The sequence below is a fragment of the Bison bison genome, unplaced genomic scaffold, assembly GCF_000754665.1.
Source record: "Bison bison bison isolate TAMUID 2011002044 unplaced genomic scaffold, Bison_UMD1.0 scf7180017864518, whole genome shotgun sequence".
Classification (NCBI taxonomy): Eukaryota; Metazoa; Chordata; class Mammalia; order Artiodactyla; family Bovidae; genus Bison; species Bison bison.
The window spans coordinates 19,599,739-19,621,618 of NW_011495071.1; the positions used below are offsets into that span (position 1 = coordinate 19,599,739).

General features: G+C 35.0%; 1 protein-coding gene across 3 annotated transcripts in view; it reads right to left on the reverse strand.

Moving 5' to 3' along the window:
• Positions 1-21,880, reverse strand: part of USP47 (ubiquitin specific peptidase 47) — a 114,696-nt gene that overhangs the window by 10,917 nt on the left and 81,899 nt on the right. For 2 of the 3 annotated variants that reach the window (XM_010830622.1, XM_010830621.1), the window contains exons 13-25: positions 19,994-20,125; positions 19,484-19,560; positions 18,883-18,938; positions 16,350-16,462; positions 15,574-15,678; positions 14,553-14,760; positions 12,953-13,068; positions 10,607-10,726; positions 8,134-8,911; positions 2,663-2,838; positions 2,260-2,340; positions 613-728; positions 139-257 (exon numbers count right to left, since the gene is read on the reverse strand). In XM_010830622.1, coding sequence (XP_010828924.1) covers positions 139-257; positions 613-728; positions 2,260-2,340; positions 2,663-2,838; positions 8,134-8,911; positions 10,607-10,726; positions 12,953-13,068; positions 14,553-14,760; positions 15,574-15,678; positions 16,350-16,462; positions 18,883-18,938; positions 19,484-19,560; positions 19,994-20,125 — 2,197 coding nt within the window. The remainder of the gene's footprint in view (positions 1-138; positions 258-612; positions 729-2,259; positions 2,341-2,662; positions 2,839-8,133; positions 8,912-10,606; positions 10,727-12,952; positions 13,069-14,552; positions 14,761-15,573; positions 15,679-16,349; positions 16,463-18,882; positions 18,939-19,483; positions 19,561-19,993; positions 20,126-21,880) is intronic. The other variant, XM_010830624.1, reaches the window with a different exon arrangement.

Genomic DNA, 21,880 nt, shown 5'->3' on the forward strand with positions numbered 1-21,880 from the left:
TAGAGAAAAGAAGAAATATTTAAAAGGCAAATGGGGCCCAGAGAAAAGATAGAAGCAGCTCATTATTTGAGAAAAGCTACAGGCTTCTATTATTTCTAGAGAACTTCTGATATTTCTCCACAAAAATAATGAAAATACCATCAAGAACTTCAAGGAAAACCTCCCAGTTGCTGGAAATATTAATATCTTCTTCATAAATATGATAATCCAAAAAGACAGTGCCAGGATTCTTCCATGTTTTTTTCCTTAGACGAAACCTACAAATGTGATAAGATATTTTAAACTACTATACTCTGAAATTCTTAACTTAAAAAAAGTAACATGAATCTGACATCAAGGAAAAAATGAAATGTTCAAATACAAAAGTCAAGTGGTTATTCATTAAAATTTTGGGAAAATACAATGAAATGATCTCAAGACATCAAACTGAGTGTCCTGCAAAGGAAGCTCATACCAATTCCTAAATAATTTTGCTTAGTTCTATCATATTAATCTACAGTACAAAATTCTGAACAGTACAGGAATTTAAAATTCTTCATTTTAGAAGATCATGCCAATCCATGTCAACTGACCACACTGTCTAACGGCGATGACACTGTAATTTCACTTTACCTGTCAATACTGAGCTCTAAACCACACTGCTCCCTGAGCTGAGGAATTAACTCCTCTTTTGATTGCCGTACAGTCATTCCTTTAGCAAAAACAGCGTCTAGCAGAAACTTGCATGGCTAGGAATGTAAAGATAAACAATTACACCCTGAATTACACATTAAAATGAGGATCAATAAAACATTTTATTTGTACTTTACAGTGTGACAATTACTGGACTGGGTTTAGGAGTCTGTCTTCCTATATTTAAATCTTGGCTCCATTACTTACTAACTCTGTTATCTTGAGCAAGTTTACTGAACATTTCTGTATCTCAGTTGTCTCATCTGTAAATTGGGGACACTGTCTTCCTCAGAATCATTGTGAAGATTAGATATGATAATACATTCATATTTCTCTTCTTATAATACAATGATCATCACCTTTATAGAGTAAAATGAGGGAAATGAATGCTAATTTTTCAAATACATCTATTAATTGTCTCAAAAGATACAGAATCCACAAACCCCAAACTCAAAGAAAGATAAGTCAAAATGAGTGTAATGAATCACACATAACAGATATAACTGATGCCTAATAAAATATTTGTTGAACAAATGAAGGCATTTTATGAAAACATTACCCGCTTATTTGCTGTTTTTCACATCTGTCTAGGTCTTCATTGAGATGTTATAAATGTCTTAAAAATAGTGTCTTTGTCTTATTCTTCTGGGTATTTACCACCATTTTAAATATCACAGGAATATTTTATTACTCCCCTAGAACATAGTCTGTTTAGATTCTTAATCCACTGTTTAAAAGCAATATGAACTTGGGCATGTTATTTAACTTCTCTGCGCCTATGTTTCTTAACCTATATAGTGGGAATAACAGTACTTTTATAATAGAGTTAACTGATGAGGATTAAAGGAGTTAATATTTGTAACTACTCAGAGAACAAAGAGGCACTAAATATAATGCTAGTTAAAAAATACTCTCTGAACTAAAAAAGTATATACTCTACAGGTCAGCTGCCATCCTTCTGTATCATTATACGATCATTCCCAGAAAATAAGCACGAACAAATCCACTTTTAAAAAGCAGAAAATGTATGCCATTCCAGCATTTGTATCAACACTTTAGATCAGAGGGATGACAAAAATGGTCTGAGGGCCACGATCTGGTGCCTGTTTTTCTGAGTGACGTGTTACTGGAAGGAAGTCACTGCTGTTGGCTTATGTACGGCCTCTGTCTGTTTCTGTGCTATAATGGCAGCACGGAGTAGCTGCAACAGAGACAGTATGGCCTGCACAACTGAAACATTCCCTAAGAAGAAATATTCCTTCTGTGTGTTGTGCTGTGCTTAGCTGCTCAGTCGTGTCCGACTCTTTGCAACCCCTTAGACTGCAACCTGCCAGGTTCCTCTGTTCATGGGGATTTTCCAGGCAAAAACACTGGAGTGGGTTGCCATGCCCTCCTCCAGGGGATCTTCCCAACCCAGGGATCGAACTCAGGTCTCCTGCATTGCAGGTGGATTCTTTACCGTTTGAGCCACCAGGAAAGCCCTTTCCTTCTTTAGAGAGAAAAAGAAATGTCTAGTAATAAAATCTGTACACTGCATGTTTTTAATACCCAAAGTGACCTTACATTGCTTGTAAGCATGTTACTTACCTCTTGTTCATTGACTAGAAGCTGGTACACTTTAACTCTGTATTCTCCTTTTTTAAGTGCTCTTCCCAGTCTAATTGTAATCTACAAATTAAACACACTTTTTAAAAGATGTGCTGTCTCAGCAGAATAAACTACCCATTCTCACCCCAACTATTTAGGATTCTCCCCCCATTTCTCTAGATTCTGGGCTGTTTGAGAACAGGTATATCTTTTACTTCTGATTCCCCAATGCCTACAATAGTAACTGACACACAGTTAACATTTAACAAATGTTTGTTAGATGAATGGAGAAAACAATAACAAAAAAACCCAATAATCACATAATCCTTTTAGGGTCTATCTATTTCATCTTACTTGGAAGTAGTATAACAGACTCTAATTATGCAGAATTATTTTTATCAACCTTATTGTCATCTGAAAACGATGAAAGTGTCTCATTCAGCCGGACGCTCTCAAACTCTTGATTGCTGGCGTACACGCGAAAGACCTTGAAGTGAGAGGACAGAACTCCAACAAAGGGCTCTAAATGTTGTTTGAAAGTGGCCAGAGTAATTCTTTTGTCAACATGCACCATCAACCCTAAGCACACAAATACACAGACACACGTAAAAAAAGAAACAAAAATGTAAAAGAAACCTCTTAAGAGTATAAATAGAGCAGATTATAGACTGCTAACTACACTGTGAGCAGGAAAAAGCAGCCCTTTTCAGTCACCTGCCTTTTAGCTGCTGCACTGCACTGAATGCACATGGACACTGAGCACACGCTACGTATAACCTGACGGCTTTAAACATTCTGAGATACTTAAGTGTGAGATATTTGCTTATTCATTGTGGTCACTAATTTAAAAATCAAACTTCCAGGAATGTTTTTCAAATACATACATTTCTAGTTCTGTGCAGGCTCTGGCTGCATCTCACCCCTGCCTCTTCTGCTTCCTTACTAGATGTCAAGACACACAGTAAGTCACCAGCCTCCGTACCTGCGTTTTGTCATTTGAAAAATGGAGATAATAACAGTACCTATCTCATCGTATCTTACTGTCAATTCAGTGAGGTTAATAAGTTAATCATGCTTTTAGAATCGTTTCATAATAGTAATAACCTCAGAATCTAATTTTTTAGATTTACTAAAAATTTAGTAAATCTAGTTCTGGGATTTCTACTAAAAATGTCAAGACTAGCATACAAAGATGTCTGTCTTATTATGTAGTTGGTTGGACTGTAACAGAAATACCTACATGGATCAGAAGCTCCAACCTCGTCTAAGCTTCAATTTAAGCTCTCTTTGCATTATAATATGGACTTCCCTGGTGACTCAGATGGTAAAGCATCTGCCTAGAACGCGAAGACCCAGGTTCAATCTCTGCGTTGGGAAGATCTCCTGGAGAAGGAAATGGCAACCCACTCCAGTACTCTTGTCTGGAAAATGCCATGGACAGAGGAGCCTGGTAGGCTACAGTCCATGGGGTCGCAGAGAGTCAGACACAACTGAGCAACTTCACTTTCACTTTCTTTTGCATTATAATAGGATTATCTTTGATGTGCTTTATTTTTTTCTAATGCTTATTATTTTAATCTTTGTCCTTTTATTTTATAAGCCATTCATGATGATACTTTTGGAATATACTCATGACTTCTGGAATATATTTCTTACTCTGATCTTTATATTCTATTAGAGAGCAAAAACATCACTAGTTATCTCTTTCTCTTAATAATAAGACAGTGCCGAATGCAGAAGCTGCCACAGAGTCTCAGGCTCATGGTTTCTCTGCAGCCCTAAAGCTCTCTGTAGGGCAGACCACAAGTTTTCTGTGAAATTTACATGAAAGGTGAAGAATGAAACCTTTATATACTCTTGGTTTCCATTTTCAAGTCATCCCAACTAGGATTGATGAATTTTTCTGAATGGATTTTTCAAATAATGTCTATTTACTATTTTCCCGGTTATAAAATACTGATTCACTAGAGAAAATGTGACAAGTATGAATTAGCAGAAAACATACAGTGATGAACTTTATTTACTGTATATGCCTTTTGAGGCAGTATAGCTTTTACTTTGTTTAAAACATCTATTTTTAAGCTTTAAGGAATGTCCCTACATATTAATCTAGCTTTTGGCAAACAAACCTCTATTTATTAACCAGAGAGGGGTTAAATTTCTTGAGTGAAGGGTGCAATGAAAAAATTTCTTGATTAGAAATGAGCAGCCTATGGCTGCATTTCAGTTTTGCCACTTTGGTCTGATAAATGGCTATAGGTACTTATCCAATCTCTGAGCCTTAGTTTTCTCATGGGATTATTACCCAGTCTCATTGACTGTTGTTCAACAAATGTAGTACATTCTAAGGCACTACTCAAATAAAAGCTATCACTGCCGTTTTGGTTTCTCTTGTAACTCCTAGTAATGCTGTATCACAGGAAGACATGAATGTTCACTGGTTACTGATACAGTCCAATATGGTGATTAGAACCAAGTGTTCTGGAGTTAGATGGCCTGGCTGGAATGAAGTTCTTGTTCCCCTTCACATATTAGATTTGTGACTTCAACTAACTTCTCTGAACTTCAGTGATCTCTATTATAAAACAAAGATAACAATCTTTATATATCATAATGTGTTTTTGGGTCAATACATGCAAAATGCTTAACACAGCACTGACAAAGTGTTAGCTTAATTGACGAGCTATAATTATTTAGTGGTTTTACAGAACACCATCATATCGATTTTCCTATCTATGCCTTCATACAGAAGAGTTCAGTCTCTTCACAGCTGCAAGTTTAAAGTGCCCTCAAAAGCTTTCCTTTTTCATTCTTCTATGTATTTCTTGAAAGAGGTGGTAACCAAAATGGTACAAAGAAGTTTCAGTGCAAATACATGACCATTTTTATTACTCTGGTCTTCCTATTTATAACCTACTGCCTGCAGATTACAACTAGGTCACACTGGGAGAGTATTTTCAAAGAGGTCTATAAGTACTCCCTGAAACGATTTCTGGATTATAACTAATTGCTTCAAGACCATCATTTTAAGTGTTATTTGGTTACCACCTAAATGAACTGCCTATACAGTGCAGGGCACATGACTCTTCAGGTATCAAATTCTCTGTTCACCCATTCTACCTTGCCATTTCATCGTTCTGAAGAACCTGTATTGTTACTTGTCACCCACATTTCCCAAGCACCTACTTTCAGATCCCTGTGGAACTGTGATGAAGCAGTCATAGTACAGATTCCTGAAACACTTTGCTGGCCATCATCCCCATTCCCTTTCCCCTAAGCCAGTCTGTTAAACATGAAAAGACACTTTGCAGGGTTTTCACCTTTTCTTCTCAAACAACCTTCTGTATAGCTTCTGAACACTTAAATAATTCATAGAAGATTATTTCTCTTCATCATATGTTTTACTATTTCCATGAATGCTAGTAAATTAGCCCACAATGTATTTCTAAAAAGGTTAAAATGGTTAGCAGGCTCCTTTTGTAAAGATTCCATTAACCGTTTTAAGATGGAAATGAGACCCTTCAAACTATAATTCTAAATATCCCCACTGAATCTTTCCTACAGTTGAATGCAGTCAAATTTCTAGTATATCATTCAAAAACAAACTCCTTGAAAGATATTTCTAACCTTTTTCCAAAGAGATGCTATGCTATGCATGCTAAGTCGCTTCAGTCGTGTCCGACTCTGTGCGACCCTATGGACAGCAGCCCCCAGGCTTCTCTGTCCACAGGATTCTCTAGGCAAGAATACTGGATTGGGTTGCCATTTCCTTCTCCAAAAGAAAAGGATGAGCAGTATCTTATTAAAGATGGTATTCTTATACAAATCAAGTTCCCAAATGTGTTTCATACCAGTGTCCTGAATATTGGGGGAATAAAAGAAAGACCTCACATCTAGATGAAAACAAATGATCTGGAATTGTTTGCTAATATGTTACCAAACAGAAACTAGTTACCTCATTAGAATGATTCTCTAACAAGAGAACCAAAGGCAGAGAAAATATGCTAACATTGAAAAGAATCCTGAATTTAGGTTATATGTGAGGATGAGTGGCTTGAATGAGGTTGCTTAATTTGGGATTAGATATTGTGAAATTTATCTGACATCTGTAGACATAGGCTGGATTATAAACTGTATATCTTGCTGTGAAGCTATTTTTAATTTCTACAATGCTCTTGAAGGGTTGAGAATGATAAGAAAGCAGTGTAGGTACGAGCTATCTTTCCTTTACTATGATGTGAGAAAACAAACAGCGGTTAGCAGTGAGAAGGTGGAGAAATGAGTACCAGGCTTGCAACTGGAATACTTGAATCTGATCCCAGCAGTGTGACCTACTAACTGTGTGACCTCAGGAAAATTAACTTGTAGGAACCAGTTTCTTCATCTGTGAGATATGTTTAACAATATCAATTTCACACAGCTGCTGAGGACTAAATAACATAATAATGAGAGCTGTAAGAAAAAAAAAAAAAGCCCATGAAAATTAAAATTTAAGTATTACTATGATAGAGTTTCTCTGTCTCCATTTTAATCTACCAATACACATTTTCCCACTTGAGTTTCTTTAAGATATAGGTATGGATGTCAAATAATTATGCTGTTTTTGAACCTACTTAAAAACACAAACTTATGTATTTTTACTACTGATTTCATAATTTCTATTACTTCCTTTTAAAAGATCCAATTTTCAGAGTATAAGCATCATAGCATTTAACTAATATAGTGGTTTTTTGTGCACCTTCTCTTCATGAGATGAAGCCTAATGCTGCACTTTAATCATCCCTACTTCTAACAAATACATAGGGCCTGGTTACAGCTTATATTCAGGAAATAATAGTTGTGGAGGCATACAAACGGAGAGATGAAGAGTGGGGCTCGCTTACAAACTAATAGGAGCAAGTACATTCATTCTAGAGCTTTAACCTTTAGTAATGGTCCCACTAGTTACTAGCCATGTATGTATTTTTGGGAAAGTCATTCACCCTCTGTGAGTTTCAGCTTTCTCATCAGAGGATATCAATGTCTATTTTATTAATCTCAGAGAAGCTTCAAGTGAGAACAAACAAGGAAAAGTAAAATATAAAAACATAAGGGGTAATACTAATATTTGCCTTTCAGACTAATGCAAAATATTTAGGTTTTCAGCTATTTCCCTTTTATACTTGAAGAAATATTTTGTATCTTGCACCTGTTTGTCCTGCTAATTCTCCGGCTTGTTTTAGTTTGATATTTTATGAATTCTTTTATTAAGTCTCATACAATGTTATGTTTTGTTGTTGTTTGTCCAAGTGCCCAAATCACTTCCATTCTGAGGTTATACAATTCAGAATTTCTAGTTTACAACTTGCCTGAGGTTTCCTTCAAAGAGATGTGGGGGAAAAGGTCCCTTTTCTTTCTCTGACTTTCCCAGTTATGTACTTTTTAGGGGGTGTAGGAATGGTGCACCTTGGAGTAGGTGATGGAAGAAAGGGAAGGAATGCACACATTAAAATTTTTTCTAGGCACTGAATATAAAAGTTTCTAGAGTGCCTGGCCTTTTTTTGTATATTATTTGCTATTTAAACTATTTCTTTTCCTTTTTAAAATTTTGAACTGTTATTATACTTCTTTCCTTTAAAAATATTCTTAGTTTCTTTCTTTTTAACACCAGAGTCTGGACATCATTCCATCACAGGTCTAAGAACACTGCTCACTACAACTGTATCCAAAATGAAAGCAAAGAAGAGAGGATAATCTTATAATCCAGGATGCTACAGGTAATCTTAAGACAAAGCATCTCTCTTAGCTGATTCTTCTCAACTAAAAATTTAAATGAACTGATAAAAAAGACCTGAGGCTGTTTCAAGAAGCAGCCTTTTTCTTTCAAGTACATACATTTATGTCCTTCCCCAGAACCTTCATCTGCAGCATAGGGCTCTGCTTTGAAATACATGTACTGTATTTCTCCCCTACTCTTGCCACTCTCATCATATTCACTGTCCGTTCCAGAGTCTTCTTCTGCTGTATCCCATGTCTCCTTTTTCCCTTCGTTCGCTTTAGTTCTTCTACTACTCGTGATGCTGTGAGAGTCAAGTCCATTAGCCAAAGGGATCTGGGCATTATCTGCATTGCACAAAGTATCACTGCTATGACTCGAGCTAAGAATATCACTGTCCACCGAACTTGTACTCCTATCATTATTCACATCTGAATCTGATCGCTCTTCAGACTGAAAATTTTCAGGATCAGAAGTCTGCATATGCTGTTCAAGTTCTCTATTATCCACTGAGGCTGAGGAGCCCCTCTCATTGAGAGGTGATTCAATGTTTTCAAAGTCACTTGTCTCAGTACTCTTGCTGCTGTCCCCATTATCTCCCTCCTGCTGCTGCTGCAGTGACAAGCTTTTGAGTTTTTCAGTGCTTTCTTCTAGAATAGCTTCCACAGACTTTAGGCTCCCTGCAGGTCCTTTGACTCTTTCACAGTCATCACCCACGTTCCCAGAGTCACCCCCAGCTTTCTGGTATGCTGTCCTTTTGGAAAAAGATCCTGGAGATTGTTCAGGTAGCAAAACAAATAATCTGATTGTATTTGCATGCCGATCCAGGAGTTTCCATAAATGAGAGTCTGTAAAGGCCATCTGGTAATCCAGAGTCTCAGAGCTTTCAACAAACACCTAAACAGTAAGTTAAAGAGTTACATTACACCATTAATTTTGGGGACAATCTCATTCAATGTAAGAATAATACCACATCAGTATAAGACAGTGCACAATAGATTATAAAATGTGAGATGATAATGTTTCTAAAGGACATATATATTGTTTTTGGAGACTAAAATAAACTTTATGTTCATATCTCCTTGTAACTGGCCATAAACTGTGCTAAGACAGATGGGGCACACGTGTGTGTGTGCCTGCCAAATCTCTTGCTTACTGGAATATTCATAAAAACATCTTGGCAATGCAACACCAAAATCCAAGTTCTATAAAAAAATTTATGGACAAATGACTTGATTCTATAGCAAATAAACTGCAAGGAAACAAACATGAAGGGAAAGCTTTAGACTAAAATAAACTTGAGATATTACGGACTTTATTCAGATTCTGATTTGAGCAACTTTCACTGAAAAAAAATTTTTAAGATAATCAGGGAAATCTGAATACTGACTAGATATTGGTTAATATTAAGGCATTTCTGTTAATTTTAGGTGTAATAATGTAATTGTGGTTATGTTTTTAAAAGAGTTCTCATCTTTTAGAAATATACACTCATATTGCTTATAGATGAAATGATATGATGCTGGGGATGTTTCTAAAATAATCTAGGGGAAGTAGTTAGTTACATATAGATGAATCAAGACTTAATAATTATAGAAGCTGGGTGATAAGTACATAAGGGTTCATTACACTATTTTCTGTATTTCTGCATATATTTGAAATTTTCTATAATAAAATTTTAAAAAGTGAAATGCATATATATGTATCTGGCAATTATGAATAGCATTTTGATTTTTGTATAAATGTTATTCAATAAATGTTATAAATGAGGGCTATAAGCTAACCATTTAAGGAAAAAAATTAAGTTAGATCCTTCCCACTCCTTACCCTAAAACAGTATTAGGGTAGATTAGAGATTTTAATGTTATATACAAATACCACACACAAGTACTGCAAGAAACTAGAGGTGAATAAAAATTACTCATCAAAATTAATAAAACAGTATAAAAAAAGGGCTAAATGTGATAAAAGATCAATCTTTCCTAAGATGAAAGAGACTGGAAATGGTGATAAATAAAAGATGGTAATCGAGGAAACTTTGCTACAGTTTATCCAGAGTAAACCAATAGCATAGGAATAAACACATGAAAAATGATATGATGGAAACATAATGATACCAAGAGATGCAACAAAAAGACCAACATGAACTTTCTTTTTCCTTCTAGAGATAAATGAGTAGGCAAAGGGAATAACATGGAATGAACCCAAGAAAAGAATTTTTTGTATACTAGGCATGCTTCAGACTCACCATGAAGTACCGCTTTAGGGGAGGAGCTCAAGAATGAACAAAATTCAGAGGACATAATCACTGTGACCAGAAGTAGTCATCAAGGTTCCACCAGAGAGGCAGGACTAATCAGGGACTTGAAAAATAAATGTAGGGAGATGGGGGAAAACACTACATGTGGGGGCGGCACATGAACAAGGCAGAAAGGAGAACCACCAAGATTCACTTAGAAGACAAAGAAGTATGATCTGACCTGACTATAAAGATAGGTAGTTACTGGAAGGATGTGAGAATTTAAAAGGTAAATTTCAGACAAATGGTGACTAGCAGTATAGAAAATAGTAATGGAAAAATAAAAGACATACCTTATTACTTCTAAAAAACCCTTCGTTTTTCAGGGTTTTACTGGGCACAGTGAGAAGGCGCAAGTCATTGTAGCAGCGCTCCAGCACTACTCTCATTGTCTCAGCAGGTAAATGGACGGCCTGAAATGAAAGTGATTTAATTAAAAGCACTTTCTCAAAATAATTATGCTTGACTTGGAAATACAGGAAAATAAGACACTGTTGAGTTCTTAAAAACAGCAGAAAGAAAATTAAGAGAAAAATAATCTTACTAGAGATTTACAAATTAAAAAAAAAAAAACATTAGTCCTATCCACTAACTAGCTTGTAAATTAGGAGAACAGAGTATCACTTATAAATGTATGCTCTGAAACTATTTTAAAAGTAACAATTACTCACTAAAAGTTCTATTTCTCCCAAACTCATGAAGTAAATGAGGTGATCTGATTCCAAAGAAATTGAGTAACTGACTGTGAGAACTGATGTTAAACCACTTAACTTCCTGACTTTTGATCAGGTCTTCTGTATTGTGTTAATACTTCTACTAAATCAATTTTTTTTCTGTGTAAAATGAGATTAAATTAGTAGGTAAAATTTAAAGTTATTCTAAAATTTCATGTCCTTAATTTTTGGTGTCACTTAAGAGATTTCTCATGAAATGAACAAATAAAAATAATTTACATTTTACAAAACCTCATTTGTATAGTTAACGATGACTAATTCTGAAGCATCCTAGTTATAAACACTAAATTTCTTGGCATCCTGTTTTCTGTCTATACTCTACAGACATATTTTTCCCCAACAAAATTATAAGTTTCAGCGAAGAAAAGACATGTGTTTCTTTTGTATTCTACCTCAGTGCTCGTAGACTAAACTATAAAACAGAACAGTTAATCATAAACTATGACTTCAAAATATGATGTTTCCTCTGATTATTACTGTGGCAAAAGTGTTGGAAGTAATTTTTTAACATAGTAATAACAACTAACTTCTATATAATACTTCACATTTATTTTCACAAAAAGAGCATTTATTTATTTTACTCATGTTCACAACAACCCTGTTAAAATAGGCATTAAAAAATTCCAGATGAGGTAAAAGACAATACTACCATAAACTGAATAACTAGAAATGACTGGGAACTGGAAGTTTCTTGACTTGTGATTTCTGAACAATTTCCACCACACCACCAAAGGACCCTGCTGCTGCTGCTGCTAAGGCGCTTCAGTCGTGTCCGACTCTGTGCGACCCCATAGATGGCAGCCCACCAAAGCTCCCTCATCCCTGGGATTCTCCAGGCAAGAACACTGGAGTGGGTTGCCATTTCCTTCTCCAGTGCGTGAAAGTGAAAAGTGAAAGTGAAGTCACTCAGTCGTGTCCGACTCTTTGCAACCTCATGGACGGCAGCCCACAAGGCTCCTCCGTCCGTGGGATTTTCCAGGCAAGAGTACTGGAGTGGGGTGCCATTGCCTTCTCCCCAAAGGACCCTAAGTGGGGTTAATTTTGCCTGTATTTGTGTGCTCAATGTTCTACAGAATACAAGACCCCTGAAAGGATTATAATCATTTCTCTGGAGTGAAACAGTTTTCTATCCAAGGAAATCTGAATGTTTCATCATGATGTTTTTCAGTTCAAGAATTCTGAATGAGCCTATGCTCTTTACTATTAACTCACATAATGTGACTGATAGCAGCTTACTCTTCTACTTCTATTCATTTATCACTGTCTTTCTGGTTACCCCAATGTGAAACTCCTCAGGTCTTCTGTGTTCCTGCCTTGCTCTAATATTTAGCAATTGTAAGTGCTGCCAATTTTATTTATAGATTCACTCTTACAAATCTCTACTTTTTTCATTTCTGGTCATATGTGTTCACCTAAATTATTTCAACAACCTCATCTGTTAGTATGTTCCTGGCTCCTCCCTCAGCCCATTGGGAACGCTAGTCTGGAACTGCCAGAATTACCACACTACAGCACAGCTCTCTTATCATAACACTGCTGTGCTTAGAAAAACAACCAACCAACCAACCTACTTCCTACATTAAACAGAGTCCAAACTTTTCTGTTTACATTTAAAAACCTGCCATGAGATAAAGTGAACCTGTGTTTCCAGGCATGTACTTTACAATGATCCAGCCAAACACACAGTCACTGCTACATGCACTTGCTTCACATTCTTATCTTCACATTTAGGCCAGTCTGTTTCTTCCATTATGAAGCATCCTTTTCTCCCAACTAGTCATCTCCAAGCTATAAATACATTGGCTTCTTGAGGTAAGTATCAGTTCCTACATCTAATAACTACCACACAGTGCTTTGTACATAGCAGGCATTTAAAAATATTCATTGACCAATTTTAAAACTTACCTTTGAAATAAGCTGTTTGAATTCTGTAACTGTTTCATTTAAGTAAGCTCGAACAGTGATAGGAGCAGCTACAGATTCTGCCTTTAGATCAACAACATGAACTTTCACCATTACTTCTGTCACATTTGAAAAACAAAGAAACAGAAATGGAGGTTCTTTTTTAAAACGGCATTTCACATTAGCAATGCATTCTAAATGTGCTTCTAACAAACAGCAAAGATAATGTTTTTCTAATTGTCAAGATGGTAGATGTATATGTTAACATGAATAATACAATTAACACTTCTTTCACAATTTATCGCATTACAAATATATATAAAGAACTAAAAAATAAAGCGAATAAAAAGGTTCTTATAGATCTCTTTAAACAAGGCCAAAGTCAAAATGTGATTTTTAAAAATACATGCTTTGTTTCCTTATAAAATATTAATACCACTCCTGTCAAATTTTTTAAGCATACTAAAAATACACATCCAAAGTTCTAAAATACAGAGCAAAACCACAACACTAACATAAAATAATTAGAGCAAACAAATACTAAAGGGGACATAGCAGCCCTACTTGCTTTTTACAACATTCACTGAACAATTCAAGACCTTGTTCATAATCAAAGACTGCTTCTCAAAATAATATTCTCTATATCCTATGGAAAATTCAACAGAAAAGCTTTGGTTTACATGTTTGTTTTCTGACTTAAAAGTTTCATGTTATAACTTAATGCTATCTTCTCTCCTGTTTTTAGGAAATCATATATAACTTAACTTTCAGTCACCAGAAAAATAAATGATCTTCAACCACCAGATTTAGCAGATATTCTCCAGCTTTAACTGTTTTAATCTCTTGTATGTAGTACATGTCAATCTTCCATTTCCCCCCATGTAGCTAATCTAAATTTGAATATTATTCTAAAGTATTGACTATTAAACAATAAAGGAGATTACAAGTGTCATAATACACAACAACGTTTAGAGTTCTCTTTTTAAAAAGTGAGTTATTTTGCTGACCAATGTTATACTTTTATCATAATTTCTACAGTCTAGTTCAAAATAATCTGAAATAAAATACTCCAAAGGGACTCTTTATGGATAGAGTGGAGTATGACTGAAGAAGCTCTTGAAAGAATACCATACTTAATCTACTTTGGAAAGAGGAGGCGTCAAAAAAAGGAGGTGTGGAAGATCCACAGAAGAACAGAATTTGAAAGAGTTATGGAACCATGTCTTCAAGCAGACCCTGAAAGACTCTACTTCTGAGACTTTATGAGAATATACTTTTGTGGGCTGTGGTCTTCTCTATAGAGAGAGAGGCAGGGGAAGAGGCAGAGGCAGAGATAGGAAGGAAGGATGATTTAGTACTGGAGAAGAAAAATCCTACTGAAGACTTTGTTTTTTGCTTTGTTATTTGCTTTTTAAATTTTGTGTATAGTTTTTTGAAAGTAGTCTAGAATTTAATTCCAGGTTTGTGGCTCACTACTTCAAAACCTATCGAAATTATTATACATCCTGAGAACATGTAAAAAATTTAAAAATAATTTCTATAAACAAAGAACTTTATGAAAATGTAAGTCCTTTACAATTCAAAATACCATAAAAATGCTTACCTCCAGGTTTATAAGACTGGAAAACTTGATCAGGTCTTCTTGTCTCCAACAGCAGATCAAACATGTATGTTGACTTGACTCCACCTAGTAAAAGACCCATTGGAGTATCTTCTTCTCCTTCATATGATCGTTCAAGATAATCATGAAACTCATCATATTTAACAAGACGACAGCAATCCATGGGTATTACCTCTTCTAAATCCATCATCTAAAAGAATACAACACCCAAGGAAAAAGGAAAAAAAAATTTTTTAATCTGATATGTAACTATACTAACAAGAGGTCCTAACAAACAATAAAGTCCATATATATATTTATGATTTGCATAAAAGCTCAAAGGCATGACTTAAATGGTATTTTAAAATAACCATATTTCATTATCCCTCAAATTATACAACCTATAACTAACATATTTTAAAGACTTTTAAAAAGTTAACATTCTAAACTTTAGAATGTATCTGCTACAGTGGTACTACTGGTAAAGAACTTCTCTGCCAATGCAGGAGACATAAGAGACACAGGTTCCATCCCTGCACTGGGAAGATCCCCTGGAGGAGGGCATGGCAACTCACTCCAGTATTCTTTCCTGGAGAATCCCATGGACAGAGGAGCCTGGCAGGTTACAGTCCACAGGGTCACAAAGAGAAGGACATGACTGAAGCGACTTAGCAATAAAAAACAAAAACAATCTTAATATAAAGAATAAATAAATATCTTTGTTTCTAATTCTATTTCTGAGTTGTAGAAAGATTAACTGGCTTTCACAGTGAGAAAGTTCTCAAAAGCAATGAACCACATTTCAAAGAAGAGGTATAAACTACGCTCCCTAAGAGATACATTGATAGGATTTAATGGACAAGTGGATTTAATGGGCATGTGATAGGATTTAATGGGCAAGTGAAAAAAAAAAAGCTACTTCAAGTGTTTATACTACTACTGACTATAATAAAAACTTGGGAAAATGTTAGTACCATTATGTAAGATATCAATAATTAAATGCCAACAGTACAACTAAACATACCTTATAAGCCATTTCTACTGCTTCCTTTAGTGTCTTATCCTTATGAACCTCCAATTTATTTTCCATCATCACTTGTTTCACAGGATGCAAACAGAATAATTTTATCTAGAAAATGTAAAATATTATCATTAACTCAACAAGTCATACATCAAATTACTTCTTTTGTAGACAGTATTTAAATCAAATTATTATAATTCTTAAAAAATATAATTGAGATCACTCTCCTTCGGGTCTATTTATCTCACTTAATAACTGATACTGTCTTGCTATCAAAAATTCAAAATCATTCATTTTAACAACTATATGTTTCTTTATAAGCATGTATCACAATTTATGAAATCACTCTCCTACTGATATACATTCAAGTTGTTTCCAATTTTTCCCTAATTTGGAAAATACTGTGGAGTATGCCGTGGTAGTCAAAGTTTTTACTGCACTGTAATTATTTCATTAGATGATATTTTTTAAGAGAATCATATGAAAGAATATAAATTCGCTTTAAGGCTCTTGATAAATGTAATGCAAATATCAGACAGAAAGTTTTATAAATTTATTCTTGTAGAAGAATGTTACAAAGTTCATCTCATTGTAACCTTACCAGCACTATTATCACTACATTACTGGTTTTTTATGCATAAAATAAAATCACTTTACCTCAGTAATATAGTTGGTTACATTGCTTAATGATTACACAACTCAATGAGTAAGTTTTGAGAAACGCAGTTAAGCAAAGTTTAATAGCACTTTTTAATTAAAAATAAATTAGGAAATCCAACCTTGCATGTATTGCGCTCAATTTCTCGTTGCCTCTTTTCTTGTTCTTCCAATTCTCTCTCTCTCTGCACCAAGTTTTTAATATGTTCTGGATACTCATCTACTTCTAGAAATTCTATTAACAGTAAAAACAGGGTAAAACAGTGCCACAGAGACTGAGCTTCCTTTATACAATTTTGTTCTACTATATTTCCAGAGAATATACTTCTACTACAGCTGTTATTAAAATTTACTTCAATTACAGAAGTCTTTCAACATGGAACACAAACTCCTCCCAGACAACGGTGAAGAGGTAGTTAATGACGACACATGGTTAGGCTTCAAAAAAGCCGATCTTTACCTATATACCTCTTGGCTCCTGACAACTCGAGCAGGTAAATGAAGATTTTTGGAGTGAAAAAGCCTCCCTTAAACTTGAAAATAAAAGCACTTTTGATTTCAAATAGTGCTATCACGAAATTGTGCAACCTTGGGCAGGTTTACTTCTCCAAACCTTGGTTTTTCTCAGCTTATTAATAGCACCTACCACAAAGAGTTATTATCTGGGATAAAATGAAATGTAATAAATACTGTTGATACACTTTACTACAAATGGTATTTATTTTATTATTATTCACTAATATGATCATCTTTCCTTTGTTCTCACAGCAGTCTTTTAGCTGCCTTCTTTAGTAAGGGAGGCACCATTCTTTTTTTTATTGTTATTTATTTATTTTTGGCTGCACTGGGTCTTCACTTTTCGCGTGGGCTTTCTCTAGTTGCGGCGAACAGGGCCTACTCTTTCTCGTGGTGCATGGCCTCCTCGTTGTGGTGGCTTCTCCTGTTGCAAACACAGGCTCTAGGTGCACGGGCTTCAGTAGTGGCAGCACGTGCGCAGGCTGAGTAGTTGCAATATGTGAGTGTAGGCACAATAGTTGTAGCACACAAGCTTAGTCGCTCTTGACAGCTGCAATCTTCCCAGACCAGGGAACGAACCCATGACCCCTGCCGTGGCAGGTGGATTCCTACCCACTGTGTCATCAGGGAAGTTCCCAGCTGCCTTCTAATCAAAGAACTTCAAATGTAACTCAAAGTGTTAGAAGTGACAGTATGAGATTATGACACTGTTTAATAAAGCCAATAATTGCTGGGCATTAAAAAGGGAGAACAATTTATGATTAAAAAAAAATCACTCCTCTTTGGAAGGTAAAAATCCACTGTTTTTAGAAATAAGCTCTAATTTAAAAAACATTCTGCATTATACATACAGTGCCCCCTGGTGCTTTATCACAAAACTAGAGTTGGGGGAGCAGATAAAAGAAAGCTGAATTATTGCACTACTGAAAACACATGGGATACTGAGGGCCACAGAAGACACAAACTATAATCCTGGTCCTCCCTCCGGACAGTTACGACCTTGGACAAGTCACTCTCTGGGTATAGTTTCTTTATGTGTAAAGTGAAAATGAACACTTTTACTCTGAAATCTCTATTCTGAAATGAGTTCTCATTGTAATTTCTTTTTTCTCTTTCTTATAATTACATTGTAAATTATTGAACAGCCCCTATATAGCAGTCCCTGAATCATATCATTGGTGAAAAGATAAATACGTCCTAGGCCTTGCAACAACTGAATTCACAATCTCATGAGGGTTCATGAAAATGTAAACAAAAACATTAATTAGACTGCTTAAAAGACTTACTTATAGTATGGCAATTTCTAAACAAAGGAAATATGTTGAAATCAAAGACAATAATTATACTAATTGTGAAAATATGAGCAGACATACCACCTGTCTATATATCTCTATGTACACACACACACACATCATACACCTATCTGCAAATACTGTTTCTGTCAAGATCAGAGTTAGCAAGAAAACATAAGAACTGTAATTTTTTAAAGTAGCAATTACAAAAGGAAAAAAGAAAGGCAAATCCACATGCTTTGTACACAGTATTATTTTTAAGATTCTTAATAAAATTAAAAATATAAAGGATGCATACTCGACTCTTAAAATTTTCCTTGCTTTTTAAGCAAATAAGCAAAGACATTTAACTCTAGTATGAAATTAAATGCTTAAAATTTTATCTCAATTTTCTATAACAATGCTATAAAATACTAAAAAAAAAACCCCTATAACACCCCCATTTCACATATGTGGAAAGTAAGACTTAGAAAAGTTAAATAAATAATTTCCTCTGGGACATGCAAATTGTGAGTTATGACGGCTACACAGATCAGGGACCGTCATCACTGCACCAAACTACACAGAATACAATCTTACTGGAAATAAATATATCCAATGTGCATAATGCAGAGTAAGTTAAGTTTTGTCTCTTAGTGGTTACAAAGAAAAGTTCAACTTTTTCCCAAATGCTTTTACCAGTTAGTATTACCTCAAAACTATCTTTATAATTAATTCTCTACACATAAAAAATTTAAAGTCCTATCATTTAAAAGTAGTTATCTGGGTATATAAAGCTTGCAAAAAAACAAAAAAAAAAACTTGTTTAAAACACAGACAAAAATCAAGTAACTATACGTCAACATACTTGCATTTCTTGCTGGGTCCTTCAGTCTATATATCAGCATATATGCATTTGTGGAGCTAGTAAAAACATAAAAGTGATTAATGGGGACAAAAAGTTGACTGTAAAGACTCCATTTCCTAGCATCAAATTTTTACTTTAAATAGAAGTTTTTTCATTGTTTCAAACAATTAAAAATAATGTAGTCTTGAACAGGTTCAGATTTAAACATTCTAGGAAAAAAGACTACTTTGACACATTTATGAGAAAATCCTCTGTCTTCTCTTGGTAATACAGTAAAATCTTCAAAAAACCTTTGTCCCTGAATGACTGCTTCAGTTAAGCCAGTAGGCAGCAAATTTTTTTTACGAAAAAGGGCCAGATGGTAAAAGCCATAGGCTTTGTGGGCAACTCTGCTATTGTGGTGGGAAAAGATGAACATACTGTATTTAAACCAACGAGCATGGTGATGTTTCAATAAAACTATTTTCAAAAAGTGTAGGCAGGCTGAATCTGGCCCATAGGTTACAGCTTGTTGACCCCTGGGTTAAATCTTTTTAGTGCATAAAATGTTGAAAAGCTTGTAATTCTAATTTATGAACAGTAAAACCAGGAAGTTATTTACCTTGCAAAAGCACTGGAGTAATATCCTCTGCTTCCTGAAGATCCACCGTGTGTTTTCTTAATGTCCTCTTGTGTTATCTAAAAGTTGTTACAGTACTTACTTTTTTTGGTACCATCTAACACCTTTATGTCAATATGAACTCAAGTTTTAACCTCAGAGTTAAAAAGACCACACAGATACCATTTCTCAAAATGTAATCATAATCAGTGGCTACTAACGGTCAGTCATTTCTAGTCCTCTTAAATAGGCAGCCCACATGAAGGCTCAAGCCAAGAAGAAAATTGGGAATCTATCTCTACAACACTCAACAAGTTCAAAATAAAACAAAACAAGGAGATAACAATAAACAAAGGAAATTTACTGAAAGCAAAAACAAAAGACTGATTAGGAATGTGTCTTAAAATGCTTCACTGGACAGACTGTCTCCCATTTTTAATAAACCCTTCTACTGATGAGAAACATCCCTACTCCTGTCTTTCAGAATAATAATCTTAAAAAATTCCTCCTTACCCTGCTGACATGTTGATCATTGAAGCTGTACCATTGCTCATCACTGAAAGACTTTATGCAAGCATAATAATGGCCACCAGCAGCACTCCCTGAATGAACCATAACGGAGAAGAGCTCATAGATCAAGGAATTCTAAGGAAAAAAAAAAGTAACTCAGAGCAGAGGAGAAACACAAAACCGTAATTTGTATATTTCTTATTCTCTACTAAAACACAGTGAGGTAATATGTTGGTTGTTGCTATTTATTTATGGCAAATCAACTTTTCTCCAAGATCATTAAATGGTAATTCACCACATAATTTTATATACCACCAGTTTCATTCGACATATTCTTTCACATTTTATTTATGCTATAACCTTTAGAACAGTGCATAACTGAGATATAAATTTATATATTTATGTAAAAAGAAGAAAATAGTCTGAAATTTTAGAAGCAGATGCTTAACATGAGACTATTCTGATATGCACATCAAAATCAATACTTTTTTTTTTTACCATCTTCTAATGTATTTATGTAGTATCTGTAATACACTAATCTATTGATTTGATGTCTCTCAGGTATGCAAAGCTGGTTCAACATTAGAAAATCAACCAATGTAAACCAGGCTAAAGAAGACAAATTATATGATCATAATCAATTGAATCCAGAACAGCATTTGGCAAAATCCAAACCCATCCATGACAAAGACTCTCAACTAACTAGGAAGAGAGGAACATCCTCAAATTGATAAAGAACATCTACAAAAAACCCATAAAACCTATGAAAAAGCCAATATCATACTTAATTATGAGAGACTGAATACTTTCCTCCTGAGACTGGGAATAATAAGGCAAGAGTGTCTTCTCTCACCATTCCTATTCAACACAGTATGGGAATTCCTATCCAGTGGAACAAGACAAAGGGAAAAAAAAAGATAAGACATAATTGTCTATGTAGAAAAACCAGGCAAGGGGTGGATTTAGCTCTTTTTTTTTTGTTTGTTTTGTTTTGTTTTGTGAGAAATAACTTTTAAATTATATATATATATATTTTTTTTTTCATACATGACATTTCACATGTTTCAATGCCATTCTCCCAAATCTTCCCACCCTCTCCCTCTCCCACAGGGTCCATAAGACTGTTCTATACATCAGTGTCTCTTTTGCTGTCTCGTATACAGGGTTATCGTTACCATCTTTCTAAATTCCATATATATGAGTTAGTATACTGTATTGGTGTTTTTCCTTCTGGCTTACTTCACTCTGTATAATAGGCTCCAGTTTCATCCACCTCATTAGAACTGATTCAAATGTATTCTTTTTAATGGCTGAGTAATACTCCATTGTGTATATGTACCACTGCTTTCTTATCCATTCATCTGCTGGTGGACATCTAGGTTGCTTCCATGTCCTGGCTATTATAAACAGTGCTGCGATGAACATTGGGGTACACGTGTCTCTTTCCCTTCTGGTTTCCTCAGTGTGTATGCCCAGCAGTGGGATTGCTGGATCATAAGGCAGTTCTATTTCCAGTTTTTTAAGGAATCTCCACACTGTTCTCCATAGTGGCTGTACTAGTTTGCATTCCCACCAACAGTGTAAGAGGGTTCCCTTTTCTCCACACCCTCTCCAGCATTTATTATTTGTAGACTTTTGGATAGCAGCCATTCTGACTGGTGTGAAATGGTATCTCATAGTGGTTTTGATTTGCATTTCTCTGATAATGAGTGATGTTGAGCATCTTTTCATGTGTTTGTTAGCCATCTGTATGTCTTCTTTGGAGAAATGTCTATTTAGATCTTTGGCCCATTTTTTGATTGGGTCATTTATTTTTCTGGAGTTGAGCTGTAGGAGTTGCTTGTATATTTTTGAGATTAGTTGTTTGTCGGTTGCTTCATATGCTATTAT